At 42.4% G+C, this 17,793-nt stretch overlaps 1 protein-coding gene across 2 annotated transcripts in view; it reads left to right on the top strand.

Annotated features, from left to right (window-relative positions):
• UBE3A (ubiquitin protein ligase E3A) overlaps positions 1-17,793 on the top strand; it is a 45,398-nt gene that overhangs the window by 9,007 nt on the left and 18,598 nt on the right. For both annotated transcript variants that reach the window (XM_053308745.1, XM_053308746.1), the window contains 3 exons: positions 5,838-5,882; positions 9,429-9,739; positions 11,330-12,576. In XM_053308745.1, coding sequence (XP_053164720.1) covers positions 5,838-5,882; positions 9,429-9,739; positions 11,330-12,576 — 1,603 coding nt within the window. The remainder of the gene's footprint in view (positions 1-5,837; positions 5,883-9,428; positions 9,740-11,329; positions 12,577-17,793) is intronic.

Genomic DNA, 17,793 nt, shown 5'->3' on the forward strand with positions numbered 1-17,793 from the left:
AGTGTTCACCCATCTGAAGCACTTACTGTACTTGCTGTCATAATCTTTGATTTTGCAAGTACTGAAGGCTTGGTCTGGAATAAGTATCTAATGCAGTACAGCCGCTTTTTACAACATGTAGGGCAAGTCTCGGATGTACCAAGGGAGCTTTGCAGCAAGCCAAATCATTAATGTGGGGGGAATTTGATAGACTAAACTCGTTTGCATGAATATTAACTCAGGCAAACAATAATAACCATTGAAATAAATGGGGTAACCATAGATTTTTGGAAGTTGCTATTCCTAGCCCCCCCCCTCTCTCTCTCTCCCTCCCTCCCTCTGAAACTAGCTGCTAGCTTTGCAATACTAAGGAATGGTTCCTGAGACAGCCGGGAGCGGGTTGATTGGCACTAGGGATGTGCACAGAACCGTGGAGGTGTGGTCCGGTGCCGGCGGGGGTCTCCCTTTAAGGGGGGGGTTGCACTTGCCCCTCCTGCCACTTTTCCCCTGCCGGCGCTCCCTTTATTTGAAACTGTTTTGGGGCGGCAGTGTTCCTCCCTGCCGCCTCTGCCTCCGTTGTTAGCCAGAAATACTGGAAGTCACAAGCGTGCGTGCACCCACCCGCACACGCACATCACGCATACAACGTGTGCACGCAACATTCGAAGTGCGCAGTGGGCGCATGGGCACTTGTGGCTTCTGTTATTTCCGGCTAACAACAGGAGTAGGGGTGGCAGGGGGGGAACGCTGCTACCGAAAAATTGTTTCAAAAAAAGGGAGCACCGGCGGTGGGAAAGCTGCGGAAGGGGTAAGTGCAACCCCCACCCCCCCGCTGGACTGGGCCACGTTCAAACTGGTTCGGAGGCCTCTAACATGGCCTCTGGACAGGTTTGTGCACATCCCTAATTAACACAGAACAGCAAATTAAGGGAACAGACTGGTTAGAAAATGAGAGGTTAGGCAAGATGCTAGTGTGCACTGGGACGGTGATCTAGGTAAACGAGGTGATGTAAGCCTGCAGCAACTGCACATTGGTTCAAGTAGGGGTGGAGGTTAGGGTTAGAGAGAAGATGAACATGAGAGGGCAATTTTCCCTAGTTGGTCACTATAATTTAGATTGTTGGTATTCAAGTTCAGGACAGAGATCTTCATATAATTTAAACAAATCTTTGAGGTAGCTAGAGAAACCTTTTCACGAATAAGGATCTCCATTATGCTAGCCGGGGGAGAGCATAACATCGGCCCCCCTAGAGACCACCTCTGGCCTGTGAGGACTGTTGGGGCAGCCCCCGCCCCGCCGCCCCCCTTCCCAGGAGCATGGAAAGACCAGTGTGCCCTGAGAGGAAGGCATGAAAGAAGGCACCCAGGCCAGGGAGCTCTTGTCCTCAGCTCCTGGAAAGACCAACAGCCTGAGGCAACCTTTTTAAATCTGTAATTTGCAGCTTTTAATATTGTAAACCGCTTTGGGTGCCTGTGTCAAGGCAGAAAGGCAGTATAAAAGTGTAGCAGATATCAATCAACCAATCAACCTTTATTACAGTCAGAGACCAGCATAAAATTATACAAGTTAAAATGTGTCTGTTGAAAGTATGGGAGAATAAAGGTGATTGCAAATATGATACATATAGAAAGGCTAAAATTAGACTAATTGTGATTTAAAAACAGATTAACATAAAATGATTGCTTACATACACATTAATAATAGAACTAAAACTACTAAGAATAAGAAAGATAAAATGGTACTATGTTATTAAAAAGCGCAAAAAAGATATAAATGATTAAAAGAGCATAATACTGTTTCTATTATAAGAAAGCATAAAATGGTAATAAAAACTGGGCAAGACATTACAAGAAGCAATAATAGCAATAAAAGCAATAAAAGTTAAAATTATAAAATTATAATGTAGCAGATAAATAAATAGCCTTGAGAGAATACATGAATTCGTTTTTATTTGCTTGCAGACAAGGTCCACTATATCCAAAGGCTAGGCTCCTGACCAGGGCTGAATACCTCCTTGACTTAAATTAATTAAGGGGTCTACACTCTACAACTAAAAGATAGAAAAAGATAGGAAAGGGAAAGGAATCCCTGTCTTAAAGTGGATTTGGGGAAGGGGTTATATCTACCTGTATTGTAGCTTGCCTGGGCTGGAACAATGAGGTTGGAGATCCACTTGGCAAGAGAACTCCAGGTAGCTAGGCTAAGTTGTAGTTTGGGGGGGGGGTCAAGAGACCCCAAAATAGTGATTTCATCTCGTTGAAATCTCCTTAGGGTAAAGGCCAGTATAGATTTGCTGCTCACCCTTTGAGATTTTATCAGGGCTAATTCAGTCAGTAGTAAAAATAGTCTTCACGCTTGGGAGGGAGAGATTGTTCATGCTTGCTGAGGGAAATCTTTTTATTTGTTATCAATATCAAGTATGGGAGGGGGGCACTGATGCCACACCTTCTCTCACATTCCATTACAGAATGTCTTTTTCTCTTTTTTATCTGGTTGTTTGTTTGTTTATTCATTCATTCATTCATTCATTCATTCATTCATTCAATTCCTATACCACCCTTCCAAAAATGCCTCATGACGGTTTATACAGAGAAATAATAAATAAATAAGATGGCTCCCTGTCCCCAAAGGGCTCACAATCTAAAAAGAAACATAAGATAGACACCAGCAACAGTCACTGGAGGTACTGTGCTGGGTGTGCGTAGAGCCAGTTACTCCTCCCCTGCTCAATAAAGAGAATCACCACGTTAAAAAGATGCCTCTTTGCCAAGTTAGCAGGGGATAATGCCAATGTGGACCTGGAAAGTTCTGCCTGGGAGACCCATAAGCATATAGTTCTAGACGACTATGGGCCTATCTCAGGTGGTCTCCGGACCGACGCACGTTGCAGGTCACACGCTTGATTTGGTCTTTCACTCTGATCAGGGTGGTGTTCCGTGGGTGGAGAATCTTGTGATTTCCCCATTGTCATGGACGGACCCCCATCTGGTTAAGTTTGGACTCACAGTCACACCCCACCTTTGCAGGGGCGCGGGACCTATTAGGATGGTCCACCCAAGAAGTTTATTGGATCCCATAGGATTTCAAGAAGTCTTGGAGGGATTCAGTGTTGGCTCTGCCGGCGATCCTGTTGATGTTCTGGTGGAGAATTGGAACAGCAAACTCACCGGGGTGGTAGACATGATCGCTCCTAAGCGTCCTCTCCAACCCGCTTCAAAACTGGCCCCTTAGTATACGGAAGAACTACGGGGGCTGAAGCGGCAAGGTAGACGACTGGAGCGCAAGTGGAGAAAGACTCGGCTTGAATCCGACAGATTGCAACGTAGAGCTCATTTGAAGACCTATGCTCAGGTGATACATGCAGCAAAGAAGTGATTCTTTTCTGCCCATATTGCATCCGCAAGTTCACGTCCGGCAGAGTTGTCCAGGGTTGTGAGAGGGCTAGTATGTGCTCCTCCTCCCTTGAATCAGAATTTGGAACCATCTATTACCTGCTGTGATGTGTTTAATGAATTCTTTGTGGGGGAAATCTCTCATATACAGGCCGATTTGGATTTCGTCTCCGCACTTTTTCAGTATCTGATGTGGAGGTATCCAGTGACTCCTCTTATGTGGTTAGGTTGGATCAGTTCCAGTTTGTGACTCGTGAGGATGTGGACAAGCTATTGCAACGGTGCAGACCACCACCTGTCCTCTTGACCCTTGCCCGACATGGCTTGTTCGATCTAGCAGGGAGGTTGTTGTAGAAGGCCTGGTAGAGATCATAAATGAGGGAAGGTAGGATGCCTCCTAGTCTTAAGGAGACAATTATTAGACCACTTCTAAAGAAGCCTACCTTGGATCCCTCGGAGCTGAGTAACTACAGACCTGTCTCCAACTTTCCGTGGCTGGGCAAGGTAATTGAGAGGGTGTTGGCCTCCCAGCTCCAGACAGTCCTGGAGGAAACGGATTATCTTGACCCATTTCAAACTGGCTTCCAGGCTGGCTATGGGGTGGAAACTGCCTTGGTGGCCTGATGGATGATCTCCAACTGGGAATGGACAGAGGAAGTGTGACTCTGTTGGTCCTTTTGGACCTCTTGGTGGCTTTCCATACTATTGACTATAGTATCCTTCTGGAGCGTTTGAGGGAGTTGGAGGTGGGAGGCACTGCTTTGGAGGGGTTCCACTCCTACCTCTCAGGCAGGTTCCAGATGGGGTCCCTTGGAAACTGTTGTTCTTCAAAATCTGAACTTTTGTATAGTGTCCCTTAGGGCTCCATATTGTCTCCGATGTTGTTTAACATCTACATGAAACCGCTGGGAGAGATCATCAGGAGATTTGGTGCAGGGTGCTATCAGTATGCTGATGACACCCAAATCTATTTCTCCATGTCAGCATCTTCGGAAGAGGGCATAACCTCCCTAAATGCCTGTCTGGAGGTGGTAATGGGCTGGATGAGGGATAACAAACTGAGACTGAATCCAGATAAGACGGAGGTACTCATTGTGCGGGGTTGGAACTCGAGAGATGATTTTGATCTGCCTGTTCTGGATGGGGTCACACTTCCCCATCTAGTCTAGGGGTGCTTCTGGATCCAAGTCTCTCCTTGGTGTCCCAGGTTGAGACAGCAGCCAGAAGTGCCTTCTGTCAGCTTCAGCTGATACGCCAGCTATGTCCGTTTCTTGAGTTAGACAACCTCAAAACAGTGGTACATCTGCTGGTAACCTCCAGACTGGATTACTGCAATGCACTCTATGTGGGGCTGCCCTTGTATGTAGTCCGGAAACTACAGTTGGTCTAGAATGCGGCAGCCAGGCTGGTCTCTGGGTCATCTAGGAGAGACCATATTACTCCCGTATTGAAGGAGTTACACTGGCTTCCGATGTGTTTCCAGGCAAAATACAAGGTGTTGGTCATAACTTATAAAGCCCTAAACAGCTTGGGCCCTGGGTTTTTAAGAGAACGTCTTCTTCGTTATGAACCCCACCACCTTTTGAGATCATCAGGAGAGGTCTGTCTGTATTTGCCACTAGCTCATCCGGTGGCTACTCAGGGATGGGCCTTCTCCATCGCTGCCTCGAGGCTTTGGAATGCGCTCCCTAGCGAAATAAGAGCCTCCCCATCTCTGACATCTTTTAAAACTCTAAAGATGCATTTCTTCACCCAGACTTTTAACTGATATTGTTTTGATTGTTTTAATGTTGTTTTTAGAATATTGTGTTAAAATTTTAAATTGTGTTTTAAATTTCTTGCTTTTAATTTTTTTTGTTTTTGTTTTTAATTAATGTTTTACTTTTAATCTTGTTGTAAACCGCCCAGAGATGTAAGTTTTGGGCAGTGTAAAAATATATGAGAGAGAGAGAGAGAGAGAGAAATAGTTTGGCCTAAAAGTGGGGTTGTTCCTAACAACCTGCAAGTGAAATCTTTTTGAACTTCCCTAATGTTTCCTCTTCCGGTGTTGATCATATGAAAGTGCCGTAAGCTTGATACAGTTTGGTTATGTAGTAAAAAACATTAGTCCACCTATCCCATTGTCTACTCTGACTGGCAGCAGTGCTCTCTCCCAAGTGTTCTCCAGTTCTGTTATTGTACTGTAACTGCAGGAAATACTGAGAAGAATCCAAAAGCAACCTTTTCATAGCTTCTGAAATTTAATCTCCTTACTTGGTCCGAGTTCTTACTGGAAGCCATTTTTCCTACTAGGTTTACTTCACTCAGAAGAGCAGTGGATTGTTGTGAGCTTTTATATGTACTTCTCTGAGTCCAAGTATCTTTTCCTGGATGTAACTTTCATTGAAATTGGTGAAAGTGACTTCTAAGAAAATGTTATTGGGGTGTTAATCCTGTATTATGCCTTTTTAATTTAAAACTTGCAGATCACCAGGAGAACCTCACTCTGAAAACATTGAAACTAGCCGAATGTAAGTATAACTAGCATCGCAAAAGGTTGCATTGGGTGTATTGTGTGTTAAAATGAGATGCAACATCACAATTGCATTGTTGCCATTCTTCAACAGCTACCTTTAAGTTGTAATTGAGAGAAATTACGTGGCAATCACTTCCTCAACAATAAAATGGTATCTTAAGAATAATCTGATATAAAATCTTGAGACTTTAAAAGTTCGGGTTTTTTTGAACGGTCGATTGCACAATACAGTAACTTAAAACATATAGTATTTTGGTAGGGTGTCAATGTGACTTGACAAGTTAAACATACGTACAAGGATGTCTGTGCACTGCCATACGTCTTCCTGATGTTTGCAGTTGCAGCACCAACATGCAGTAAAGCAAGCTGCTTTTCAAGCCGAACTGCAACTTCTTGTCTTGGTAGGAGAACCTATGTCATTGAAAGGTAACACTTCCAGTTATACGTGCCTTCCTTAAAAGCGAATAAGTACAAGTGAAATTAAGCTGTGTTCAATTGCTTAGTCGTATAGAACAGGGTTTCTCAACATCTGGGTCCCCAGATGTTATTGGACATCAACTCCCATAATCCCCAGCCCCAGTGGCCTTTGGTTGGGAATTATGGGAGTTGAAGTCCAATTACATCTGGGGACCCATATGTTGAGAATCCCTGGTATAGAGTTCCTTTCATTCACAAAAGAAGACTCGTGCTCATGGATGGGCTCCTTACATGGAAGGAGCTCCATTTATGAGTGGTAAGTTAGGATCCAACTCACAATCTTTATTATTCCTGAAGTTTGTCTGATACCAAGTGTCTGATGTGTGACCACTGAAGCATGCTCCTAAACAGCACCTCCAAGCATACAGCAGGACTGCTCCATACAGATCCATCAGTTCCCTTATGTGTGTGCGTTTGCACAACAGAGCCAGCAGGCATTTCTCCTAGAACACTCTCCTGTGCTCCAAAAGCCCTCTGTCAAGCATAAACACATCACTGCCCTTAGCAACATGTTTCTGCTGTGACAAAGGGCTTTGGGAGCACAGGAGATTGCTTCTGGTTCTGTTACACAAAAACGTGCAAAAGGGACTGATTGAGCTGTGTGGGGCAGTCCCACTGCAGGGTTGGAGGTGCTTTTTGCGCACACAGTTTGGTAGTCAGGGTGTCAGTTTATTTAAACTCTGATTTATTAGGCTGGAAAAATTCCCGATTTGTTCATTCAAAATGTGCTCATAAAACAATTCACATTTGGAACCCGTCAAACCTAAAACGACCTGAGTGAGTGTTTGCAATTCCCACAGCGATGACTTGACCCCATTTTGTATTGCCAGTGCATGTCTTTATCTTCACTTAAACCTAGATAATTGTGTGGTGTTCACGTCCCCCAGTCACCCTTTTGTTCTCTTTGGAAAGTAGAACTTGCTGTTTGAAGTGTATTGTCATTTTTCTGGAATATTTACTGATTGCAGAATTATGGAGATGCACATAGGAAAATTCAGTATTGTTAGATCTCTTTTATGATAGCAAATCTCTTTCCATGAACAGAAGCTCTTTTCATTCACAGAATGAAAACTTTGAACATGATGATTTTATTAGTTAAAATATTTTTATCCTGCCTTTCTACCAAATCTGGGTATCCACAGTAGCTTATAACACTTATATCTTATTATATTATTATACTTTAGCTTATATTGCAAGCTAAAATGTAATAGAACCCGCATATGCTTAATCAGGACGCAGTGAACACATCAAAATGTTCAAGAAACATGTTCCATGAGCCCAAGGGAGGGTAGACATTTCATTTCTCAAAAAAAAGAAAGAAAAGAAAAAGCCCCTAGGCCTCAAGAATCACATTTCTCCTTCCCTCCCCCACTTTGGAAGTAAGGGGGATTTTTAATGTGTGGTTATGTTTCTAACACTTAAAGGTTGATTATTTTTATATGTACATCCAATAGCATACACTCACAGCATGACTAATACCAAATAACTGTCTCATTGGAGAGTCCCTTGCATGTGAATTCTTGTTATAGAACTTTGTTATAAATATCTGCATGGGGTAGTTCTTGACGGTGTTAATTTGGTCAGAAATATTGTCTTCGATGCATATTTATATTCTTATCATCGTAACCTCTATTCTTGAAGAAAACTATTTTTTTATTATTTTACAATATCCTATATAAGAGATTGTTTACACCTGTAGCACCAAGAGTCTTGACTTGGACTGTTAATCAAAATTGTCCCAATAACATTTTATCCTTTTATTTCTGAAATTCCTCCATTACACTCTGAATAGCACCAGTAGACAACGATGAATATTTTATATACCGCTCTTCAACCAAAGTTCTCAAAGCGGTTTACATAGAAAAATAAATAATATATCAATAAGATGGTCCCCTGTCCCCAAAGGGCTCACAATAAAAAAAGAAACATAATACCAGCAACAAGCACTGGAGGGATGCTGTTGGATCGGGCCAGTTGCTCTCCCCCTGCTAAATATAAGAGAATCGCCACTTTAAAAAGTGTCTCTTTGCTCATTTAGCAGGGGTTAGTAGAGTACTATTGTCTTTCCCTGCCTACCATGTAGTTAAACTGAAACATTAAGGCCTAAGCTGCTTGAAACTCATTGATAAGTTTTTCAATATTTCAATTTTTTAAAAAAATCAACTCTCTTATTATATTTGTATCACAACCTTTCTCCCAGGAACTCAGAACATCACTTATCCTGCAATACAGTTGAGTGACTATTGTGGCCACACTAGATGTGATGGCAGAGATCAATCTCCATAAATGTGGGTCTGCCCCATTTATGTACAGGATGACGGTGTCCAGTTAAAGAGCAAAAGAGTGAGCAATGTTAAGCGCTCCTTGTCTGCAGCTTACTTCCCCAGTGATCTTTTCCTCCCAGAACTTTCATCCACAGCCAGACTCCAGTATCAGAGAGTTGTCAATCAGCTCTTTTAAAATACATAGTTGTACATTTTAATTAAGTAGTACAATATGACAACACAGAATTCTAGTTCAAACTTTTCTACTTCTGTAGTATCTTCTCTTACAGTTAAACAAATGAATTCAAAACCATTTCATCATTTATTCATACACTTTTGTGCTAGAATTCATCATATTTATAGCATCTTTCAGGAGATATAATCAGCAGGAACACGCTTTAAGGTCTAGCATAAGAATTTATAGGATATTTAGGATTGCTTTGAATGCCATGTGTCTGAACCAGTTGTAGTGTTGGCCATGACCCTGCTCTAGTTAAGCACTTTTTAGAGTTCCTTTACTTAAATCTTCCCCTGCCACACACACATACAGAAATTGAAATCAGTGGGATTCAAATGCTTCTTAACTTGGGCATGATCTTGCCTGTTATGGAGAACGTAATAGATCACTTTATTCAACAGGTGCATCTTGTATTTCAGGATCTCTTGGTGTGTAATATCTCTTAAATTGAAAGAGATTACTTCAGAGCCTCACTAATCTGTGCTTTGCTGATCATCTGAATGAGCTTGGTATATGAAAGCCATACTAATCCTTATGCTTACTGTTTGAATGTTTGGTACAGGAAGCGAGCAGCTGCAAAGCATCTAATAGAACGCTACTACCATCAGTTAACTGAGGGCTGTGGAAATGAAGCCTGCACGAATGAATTTTGTGCTTCCTGTCCAACTTTTCTCCGTATGGATAACAATGCAGCAGCCATTAAAGCTCTCGAGCTTTATAAGATTAATGCAAAACTCTGTGATCCTCATCCCTCGAAGAAAGGAACGAGCTCAGCTTACCTGGAAAACAATTCCAAAGGTGCCCATAACAACTCCTGCACTGGCAGAAAAATGAACAAGAAGGAAATACAAGGCCCAAGAGATGACTTTAAAGGTAAGGCATTCCAGGATTTCCAACAATAGCACAGCATTGTTTGGGATCTTCCTAATTAGACTGTTCTGTCTGTATTCATGTTGTAACTGCGCAGCAGCTATCATAATTTTTTCTAGTCTTGCATACCTTTTGTGATGAAAGTAGAGATTGGATGCTAGAAATAATGGTTATAGTTGTCAATGTAAAATAAACCAAACCTTGCCGCCCTTCTATACAGGCTTGTGCCATGTAGCAGATATGGTAAGGTATGGTTGTGGGGGGGGGAGCAGTGGCGGGTTTCTCTGCCCCAAGTCCTCATCTAACAAGTTAAAATGTTAATCCAATTTCTCATATGATGGTTGTTATCTAGCTTATCTCTGGGTTATCTGACGAAGCCTTGTCAGCAGAGCATACTTGCTCACCCATAGCAAGTAAAAGCTGACCACAGGTAACCAGGCACAGTCCTACCAATAAGTGTGAGTACATTCTGTTTTTGGACATAATAAAAAGATGGATGGCCCAAGCAAGCAGCTTCAGTACTCAACTGTGTTTTTCAAGTCAGGAAATATAAGCAAGTACTGTGTCTGCTATATTTGGATGGATGCCTGACTGGTTTTGGTGTGCCACAGTTTTATTTGTGGTTAATTGTGAAGGCTGCCTCTACGATCTCCTGTTCTCTGGCAGAGAGAACCTGACAGAAACCAGACTAGCTGTAGAAATGGCATGCGACTTTGTCTCTCTGCTGGGTGAATCAGAGGCCACGTTCAGACATAATGCCAAACCATGGGTAAATATGCCAGAAGTTTGAGTTTGTGATCAACTTTGAGTGTGAAGCTGCAGTTTTGTCACCCAACCACGGTTCTGGTTTTTGTCCAAAACCTGAATTTGAACCCTTGGTTTGCAATGAGTTTCACTGCTGAAACATGAGGTTAGGAGGCACCATTGTGTCTTCCATGTTCTACCACCCACTGTAACTTGGGTTTTGTGTGCAAGTTCCTCCTGCACCATAGAGAGGCTGGTTCAGAGCAGCCCATAAATGCATCAATCTGAGAGCATCACTCTCATGAGATGAACCTTCAAACTATAGGGCCCCCCACTGTTGTGGGGCTCCTGGCATCACTGGTTAACAATAGAACTCATACTCTGAACTTACCCCTCCACCAAACCCTTCCAGACTTAAAATTGGTTTAGGCCACTTTGGGTGCTCAAGCAGTTCCGGGTTGGGTGGGCAGACGAGAGACGGGATGGATGCTAGGATGCAGCCTGGGTGGACTAGGAAGAGGAAGGGGTTCCTCTGCCCAGAAGCCAGAGGTTACCAAACTGCAGTTAGTCAATTGTCTGCAGCATGACAGATTAAGCTTCACAGATTAATCACAGCTTGGTTTACCCGAGGTTTCACGCTATGTCCGAACAGGGCCAGTGTGAGCTCTGACTATTACTGTTAGATTCATGGATTCAAGAGAGCAGCAGCAAATTTCTGAAGTGATGAAATTCACAAGTTGTATGTCAATTAAAACTGACAAATAGTGGTTCTCTTAATGTTTTATAAGTAGATATATATGTAACCTAACTTCAAGAAGGTTTTCTCTGATTTTGTTTTTGAATTTCTAGATGTGACTTTCTTAACAGAGGAAAAGGTATATGAAATTCTTGAACTATGTAGAGAAAAAGAGGACTATTCTCCTTTAATCCGTGTTATTGGGAGAGTATTTTCTAGTGCTGAGGCATTGGTACAGAGTTTTCGGAAAGCCAAGCAGCATACTAAGGAAGAACTGAAGTCTCTTCAAGGAAAGGATGAAGATAAGGATGAAGATGAAAAGGAAAAGGCTGCGTGTTCTTCTGCCATGGAAGAAGATGTGGTTGCACCATCATCGTCAAGAATAGGCGATAGCACGCAGGGGGATAACAACTTACAAAAATTAGGCCCTGATGAAGTGTCTGTAGATATTGATGCAGTCAGACGGGTCTACAATAGATTACTTTCTAATGAAAAAATAGAAACTGCCTTTTTAAATGCACTTGTGTACTTGTCACCCAATGTGGAATGTGACTTGACTTACCATAATGTGTACTCTCGAGATCCTAACTATCTCAACTTGTTTATTATTGTTATGGAAAACAGTAATCTTCATAGTCCTGAGTACCTGGAAATGGCGCTGCCGTTGTTTTGCAAAGCAATGAGTAAACTACCCCTTGCAGCTCAAGCAAAACTGGTGAGATTGTGGTCAAAGTACAGCGCAGACCAGATTCGACGAATGATGGAAACTTTTCAGCAGCTTATAACTTACAAAGTCATAAGCAACGAGTTCAACAGCCGTAACTTAGTGAATGATGATGATGCCATTGTTGCTGCTTCAAAGTGCTTGAAAATGGTTTACTATGCAAATGTAGTAGGAGGGGATGTGGACACCGATCACAATGAAGAGGAGGATGAAGAGCCCATCCCAGAATCCAGTGAGCTCACTCTTCAAGAACTGCTCGGTGAGGAAAGAAGAAATAAAAAAGGGCCTCGAGTAGACCCACTGGAAACTGAACTTGGTGTAAAAACTATAGATTGCCGAAAACCACTTATTCCCTTTGAAGAGTTTATTAATGAACCACTGAATGATGTTCTAGAAATGGACAAAGATTACACTTTCTTCAAAGTAGAAACAGAAAACAAATTCTCCTTTATGACGTGTCCCTTTATATTGAATGCTGTTACCAAGAACCTGGGATTGTATTATGATAATAGAATCCGTATGTACAGTGAACGACGCATTACTGTACTCTACAGTTTAGTTCAAGGGCAGCAATTAAATCCATATTTGCGACTCAAAGTGAGACGTGATCACATCATAGATGATGCGCTTGTACGGGTAAGTGGTACATTATTGCGAAAAGCACTCAACTGTCCATTGCTGAATATGCAATAGCTAGAACCCAGAACATTACAGTTATTTGGGTCTCCTTGTTTTATTCAGGATGATATGCCTCTCATATAATTATTGTAAATGTTAATGGAAGTTACTGCTGCTTTGAGACTCTATGTGTTCAGGATGGGTCATATAAATTGATAAGCACCGTGTTATCTATATGGTTTCATTACTTTTATGAAAGCTGTATTCAAACCTATTTTGAATGTGTTTATACAGGTTTTCTTTTGCTAAACTCAAAGCAGTTCACTAGCAATTTTCATCTCCACACACCTTCCCATAATATTTTTTTCTTGATATGTTTTGGCTCTTGTACAAAGATTTCCTTTCAAATATATATTTGAGCTTCTTGAACATTATTCTCTTAAGCTTCTATAAAACCTCTTATCCACCCCTCCCCCTGCCCTTTAATGGACTGATTATGTTTTCTCCTTATCAGGGTTGCCAACCCTTGGGGTGGGGTGGGGGGATTATGGACAGCATGGAAAAAATTGTTGACTGTGTTTTTTACCAGATGCATTTTTATGTAACATACCAATTTATGACACAAATGGCCAAAAGTGGACAATATTCAGTGTTTTCCTACGTACCTCATGACAGCAATGCTACTATGCTAATTTTAATTGTGAATTGATATCTGATAGAAAGGATAAATAAAGTGTGCCCAGTGCATTTTCCATGATGTTACTCAGAGCCTAAAAGTGTATCCCTCACAGGTAATTTTTGCAAACATTGGTGGCAAATAAAATAAGCAGCCAAGAAATGTAGTCCCCACAAATAGTGTGGGGATCACATTTGCCAGTGTTTGGCAAGCAAATGCAAGCCAAGTCTATCTGCCCTGGAATCGGACAAGAAAATACCAGCTCCATACTGTGGATTCCTTCCATCCTCAAGGTGTGAGGGAGGCCAGTTCTACTTCTGCTGCTGTTTTCTGCTAGGACTGGCAGCTCTGGGCTTCGAAGCTGTGCCTGGTAGACACTGCATGACACCCCCTTCCTTAGCAGTTGTCAGCAAAGGCCAGGTCTACCCTTGCAGGGTAGGGTGGGATGGTTGGAGCTTTGGGGTTTATACTATCAGAAATCATATTTTTCTGGATACAATTTCCTTTCTTGCTGAATATGAACTTTCCTCTCTGGCTTGGGTATTGGCTGGCTTTTTTAAAAAAATTCCATTCCACCATGAGTGAGTGAATGCTGCAGTAAGAGTGTTGAGAATGTCTTGTGTACCTTACTACATCAAATATATATCCTTTAAATAATTAACATTATCCAGTTATTTTCCAATTGCTTTATGGCGCCAAATGTAGTCACGCCCTTGGCAACTTCTGCACTCATAGTCAGGCTCAAATCTTATTTCTGTTCTGTAGACTCTGTTTCTTATATGCTTTAGGGAATAACTGCCTTGAGTTCCAGAACCCAGTTACCTCATAACTTGATCTAGAAGGAATCCTTCTTGAAATGTTGTTATGGCTTGAATAGATCAGTAAAATATAGTGTGGGGTAAATATTCTCTTAAAGCAACCTAACTACTTGATTTGCATACAGCTGCACTCCATAAAATACTTTTTTCATGCCTTGCTTAAGTTGCTTGTTAAGCAAATTCTAATACTTTATCACCTCTTCATATTTAATTGCTCCTATTAATTGGTCTTTTGATTTAATGACTTTGTTCCAAATGGCTGACTTAAATGAGGCACCTTTCTTTAATATAAATGTACAATTTTTGCCTAGTTTTTAATGTTGGTTATAAACTTCATAACTTTAAGTGTTCAGCCTTAAGAGAACTGAGAAAGAAAAGGAAAAGTATTATATGGATGGATGGATTTGCAAAGACTAAATTGACTCATCCGTGGCATTAACCTCTAAACATGTGGGTCTGAAAGAAATCCACCAGAAAAATTGGTGATGAGAAATTGGACAGGATTATGTGGCATAAAGAACAACTCTCTCTTAATTCTTGTAGTGCTTCAGGTTTTAATTTATCTATTTTGGATGTTTCCACTAGGCTAGATAAGCTGGTGGCAGCTGTGTTTTGTTTTCCTTCACCCATTGTGCATGCCTGATAGATATGCCTGAGACCTTGGGTTAGGGCGGTATAAAAATGTGCTAAATAAATAAATATTGATATGGGCTTGGTGTCAAGCAAAATGGTGAGCAGTGAGGGGTAAAAGCTGGGCATGATTTTGAAGCCCCCAGATGTGTTCTAGACTAGTGTTTCTCAACAATTTTGGAGTCATGGACTGGTACATTCTTTGTACACAGTTTCCTGGACCAGCAATTACTAAAGAGGCCACCCCTACCCCCACTGATGTCATGTGCAAAGGAGGAGGGCCCAGGATCCACGGAGCCCAGGTGAGCTCTCCAGAGCTCATTTCTAGGCAAGCAGCGATAATGCTCATTTTGCTTCCTCAAAATGAACATTATCCAGCAGCAAGGGCTGCCTGCAAATGAGCTTCAGAGAGCTCCCAGTGGCAGCACCTGCTGGCCCGAAATTGGTTTTTTTTTGGGGGGGGGGGATTTTTATTACCCAACGCCTCATGGACCAGCACCAATCTGCAGACTGGCAGTTGAGAAACACTGTTCTAGACTGCCATCTTGTTTTGCTTAACATCCAGCCTGGAGAGGAGTTCTGGCTGTTTTTCACACTGGACGCTGCAACGTACTAGCAACATTTCTGTTGAGTGCCTGTCCAGATTGCCCTCGGTGTCGCCACGTTGTAAGAAGGGTGCCATCCACATTCCCCATGCCTGGATTCAAATCATAATGATGCGATTTTGCCCTACAATGCTGTTAATGCATCTCAGGAAACTAGCTGTATTTTGCCGTATTAGGGAGGCTGTATGTGTACTTAACTGGCTGCAATGTGTGGCAGGCTGGACAGATTTTAATATTTATTCTGAAAATGACATCTTCTGCTTCCTCCTCCCTCTTTAAATGTTCATCTGGGGGCAGGGGGGCAGCGGCATGCAGCGCATATGGAGGGAAGGGTGATAGTCTCCCACCCCTGCTGGAGGCTGCTTAAGGCAGAGCAGGGGAATAGTCTCCCTTCTTCAACCTCCTGAGTATTTGTTCTTGCGGCCCCTCTCCTAACTCTCTCCGACCCCTCCAAGGACTAGGAGCTCCCACCAGCCTCTTCTCGCATCTCGCTTTTTCAAAGCAGTTCAGACATACCCTGTTTCGCTGAAAGTAAGACCTACCCCAAAAGTGAGACCTAGCAGTAATTTCTGATGTACCGCTAATTGCCCTAGTGCATTTTGGGGGGCTAAAATTAATATAAGTCACTGTCTTATTTTCGGGGAAACACGGTATTTCTGTGCTTTGTGTGTGTGTGTTGGGGGGCAGGGGTGTTTCTAGGTGTTTTAGAGAAAGGAGAGCAAGAGGCAGCGTCTCAAGCTTTTTCTTCCTCCCTGAAGATGACTTGATGGATGCTGAGTGAAATGAAGGTACTGGGGGGAAATATTCTACAGAGAGATTGCAAAAGCTGCTGTGTAAATAAAGAGAGCAGCAAACACAGAGAGAGCAGAAACTAATCCTAGTGAATGAACTCAGTCCCAGGGGGAAGGGAGACAGAGATGGGGTGGTGAAGGGCAAGGGAAACAAATGACTGTAAACGTCCCCCACCTCCCTCCCCAACCCCCGTTTCAGGCTTCTGTTGCTCAAACATACCAACATGAGCAGGTAGAAAGCAGGAAGTTTTAAGCAGAACCCCCCCCCCCGCATCTTCAGACGGCTCTCCTCTCCGCCTCCTCCATCCCTCTCTTCCATTGGATTAAATATATATATGTATGTATGTATTTGCTTGTCTTGCGCTAGCCTGCATTGACAGGCATTTTTTAAAAGGTGCTTCCACCTCCTGGCCTGATTTGCACAAGTGCACTGAGAAGCTGTTGGTTGGTGTCTTTAAAGGTCCGTTGCATCGGACCCCCACCCCCCAAAACTCCATTGGCCCGAGATAGAGGAAGAGGAGGAGGGGCCAGCAGATGCATTTGAGAGGTGGAGTATGGAAGCTCCCTGCCTGGAAAAACCTCTGCAGTAATCAGACAGATTACTGCCTGAGAATCACTGTGCTCCTGGTTTCAAACCACTGCCTCATTCCATTACACTTTGCAACACTTTAAGCGAAGCAAATCTCGTAGTGTGGAAAACACCCTGGAGAACTTGCAAATTTGTCCACTACTTTGTGCTATTTAAGTACCCTTTTAGTACCTGCACTTCTTGTACAATCTAGTGATATGGTTCCCTTGCTTTGAGTCTTGTGAGTAATATGGAAGTTGGTCAGTTTCAACTCAAGGATCCATTTTTATTGCTTTGTGAATAAATATTTAAAAACTTCTACTTTGAAAGGCTAAATATAAAATGATAGTTGTGTGTATGGCACAGCACTGGGGGGTGGGGGTGGTTTTTAAACAAAGGGTACCTGATGTTTGGGTTTTTTGTGGCCTAAACCCATGGATTTTTTTTCCCCTTGGGGGTTGCTCATCCTTGGATGTATTGTGAATAAAACACTTGGAATAAAAAACTCAGTTTTATAAAACAAACAGTAGCTACTGTGGGGGGGGGGGGGGCGGTCGGAGGGGTGTCCTGATTTGAAATGTGTCCAGAGAAGACAGAGTTACAACAGTGGCAGAGACTTGTCTCATCAGAAAATGTATCTTTCTACCCACCCAGCCAGAGATGTAAAATTTTCAGAAACCTATTTGTAAACCTGCTTTACTAACTTAAGAACATAATATATTTTATGTATAATTTAGCACATAACATTCTACTGTCAAAATATTTATGAAATTTAAAATAATACCTTGGTTCTATTCAGTCAATAACTGCAAATATACTGGCCATCATCCTGAGTAAGGTACTATGAAGAGCTTCTCAACTGTTGCCAGGCCCCTGGGGGGTTGGGGGGGTGATTTTCAGCTAACTTTTCTACCTCCAAAAGTGCCCTATGCCTTCTGAAAATATGTCCCTGAGGGCTGCATATTTTCAGAAGGCACAGAGCACTTGCGGACAGAGAAGATGGCTGAAAATCACACTGCTTCTCCTCTCCCTCCCTACGTAGCACAGGAAGGATGCAAAGTTGGGACTTCAGCCACTGAATGTTAAAGAGGGAGCAACAAACTTCAGCACAATATGTACCTTAAACATATTGGATTTGCTCTGTTGT

This window comes from Hemicordylus capensis, chromosome 3, assembly GCF_027244095.1.
Source record: "Hemicordylus capensis ecotype Gifberg chromosome 3, rHemCap1.1.pri, whole genome shotgun sequence".
NCBI classification, from domain to species: Eukaryota; Metazoa; Chordata; class Lepidosauria; order Squamata; family Cordylidae; genus Hemicordylus; species Hemicordylus capensis.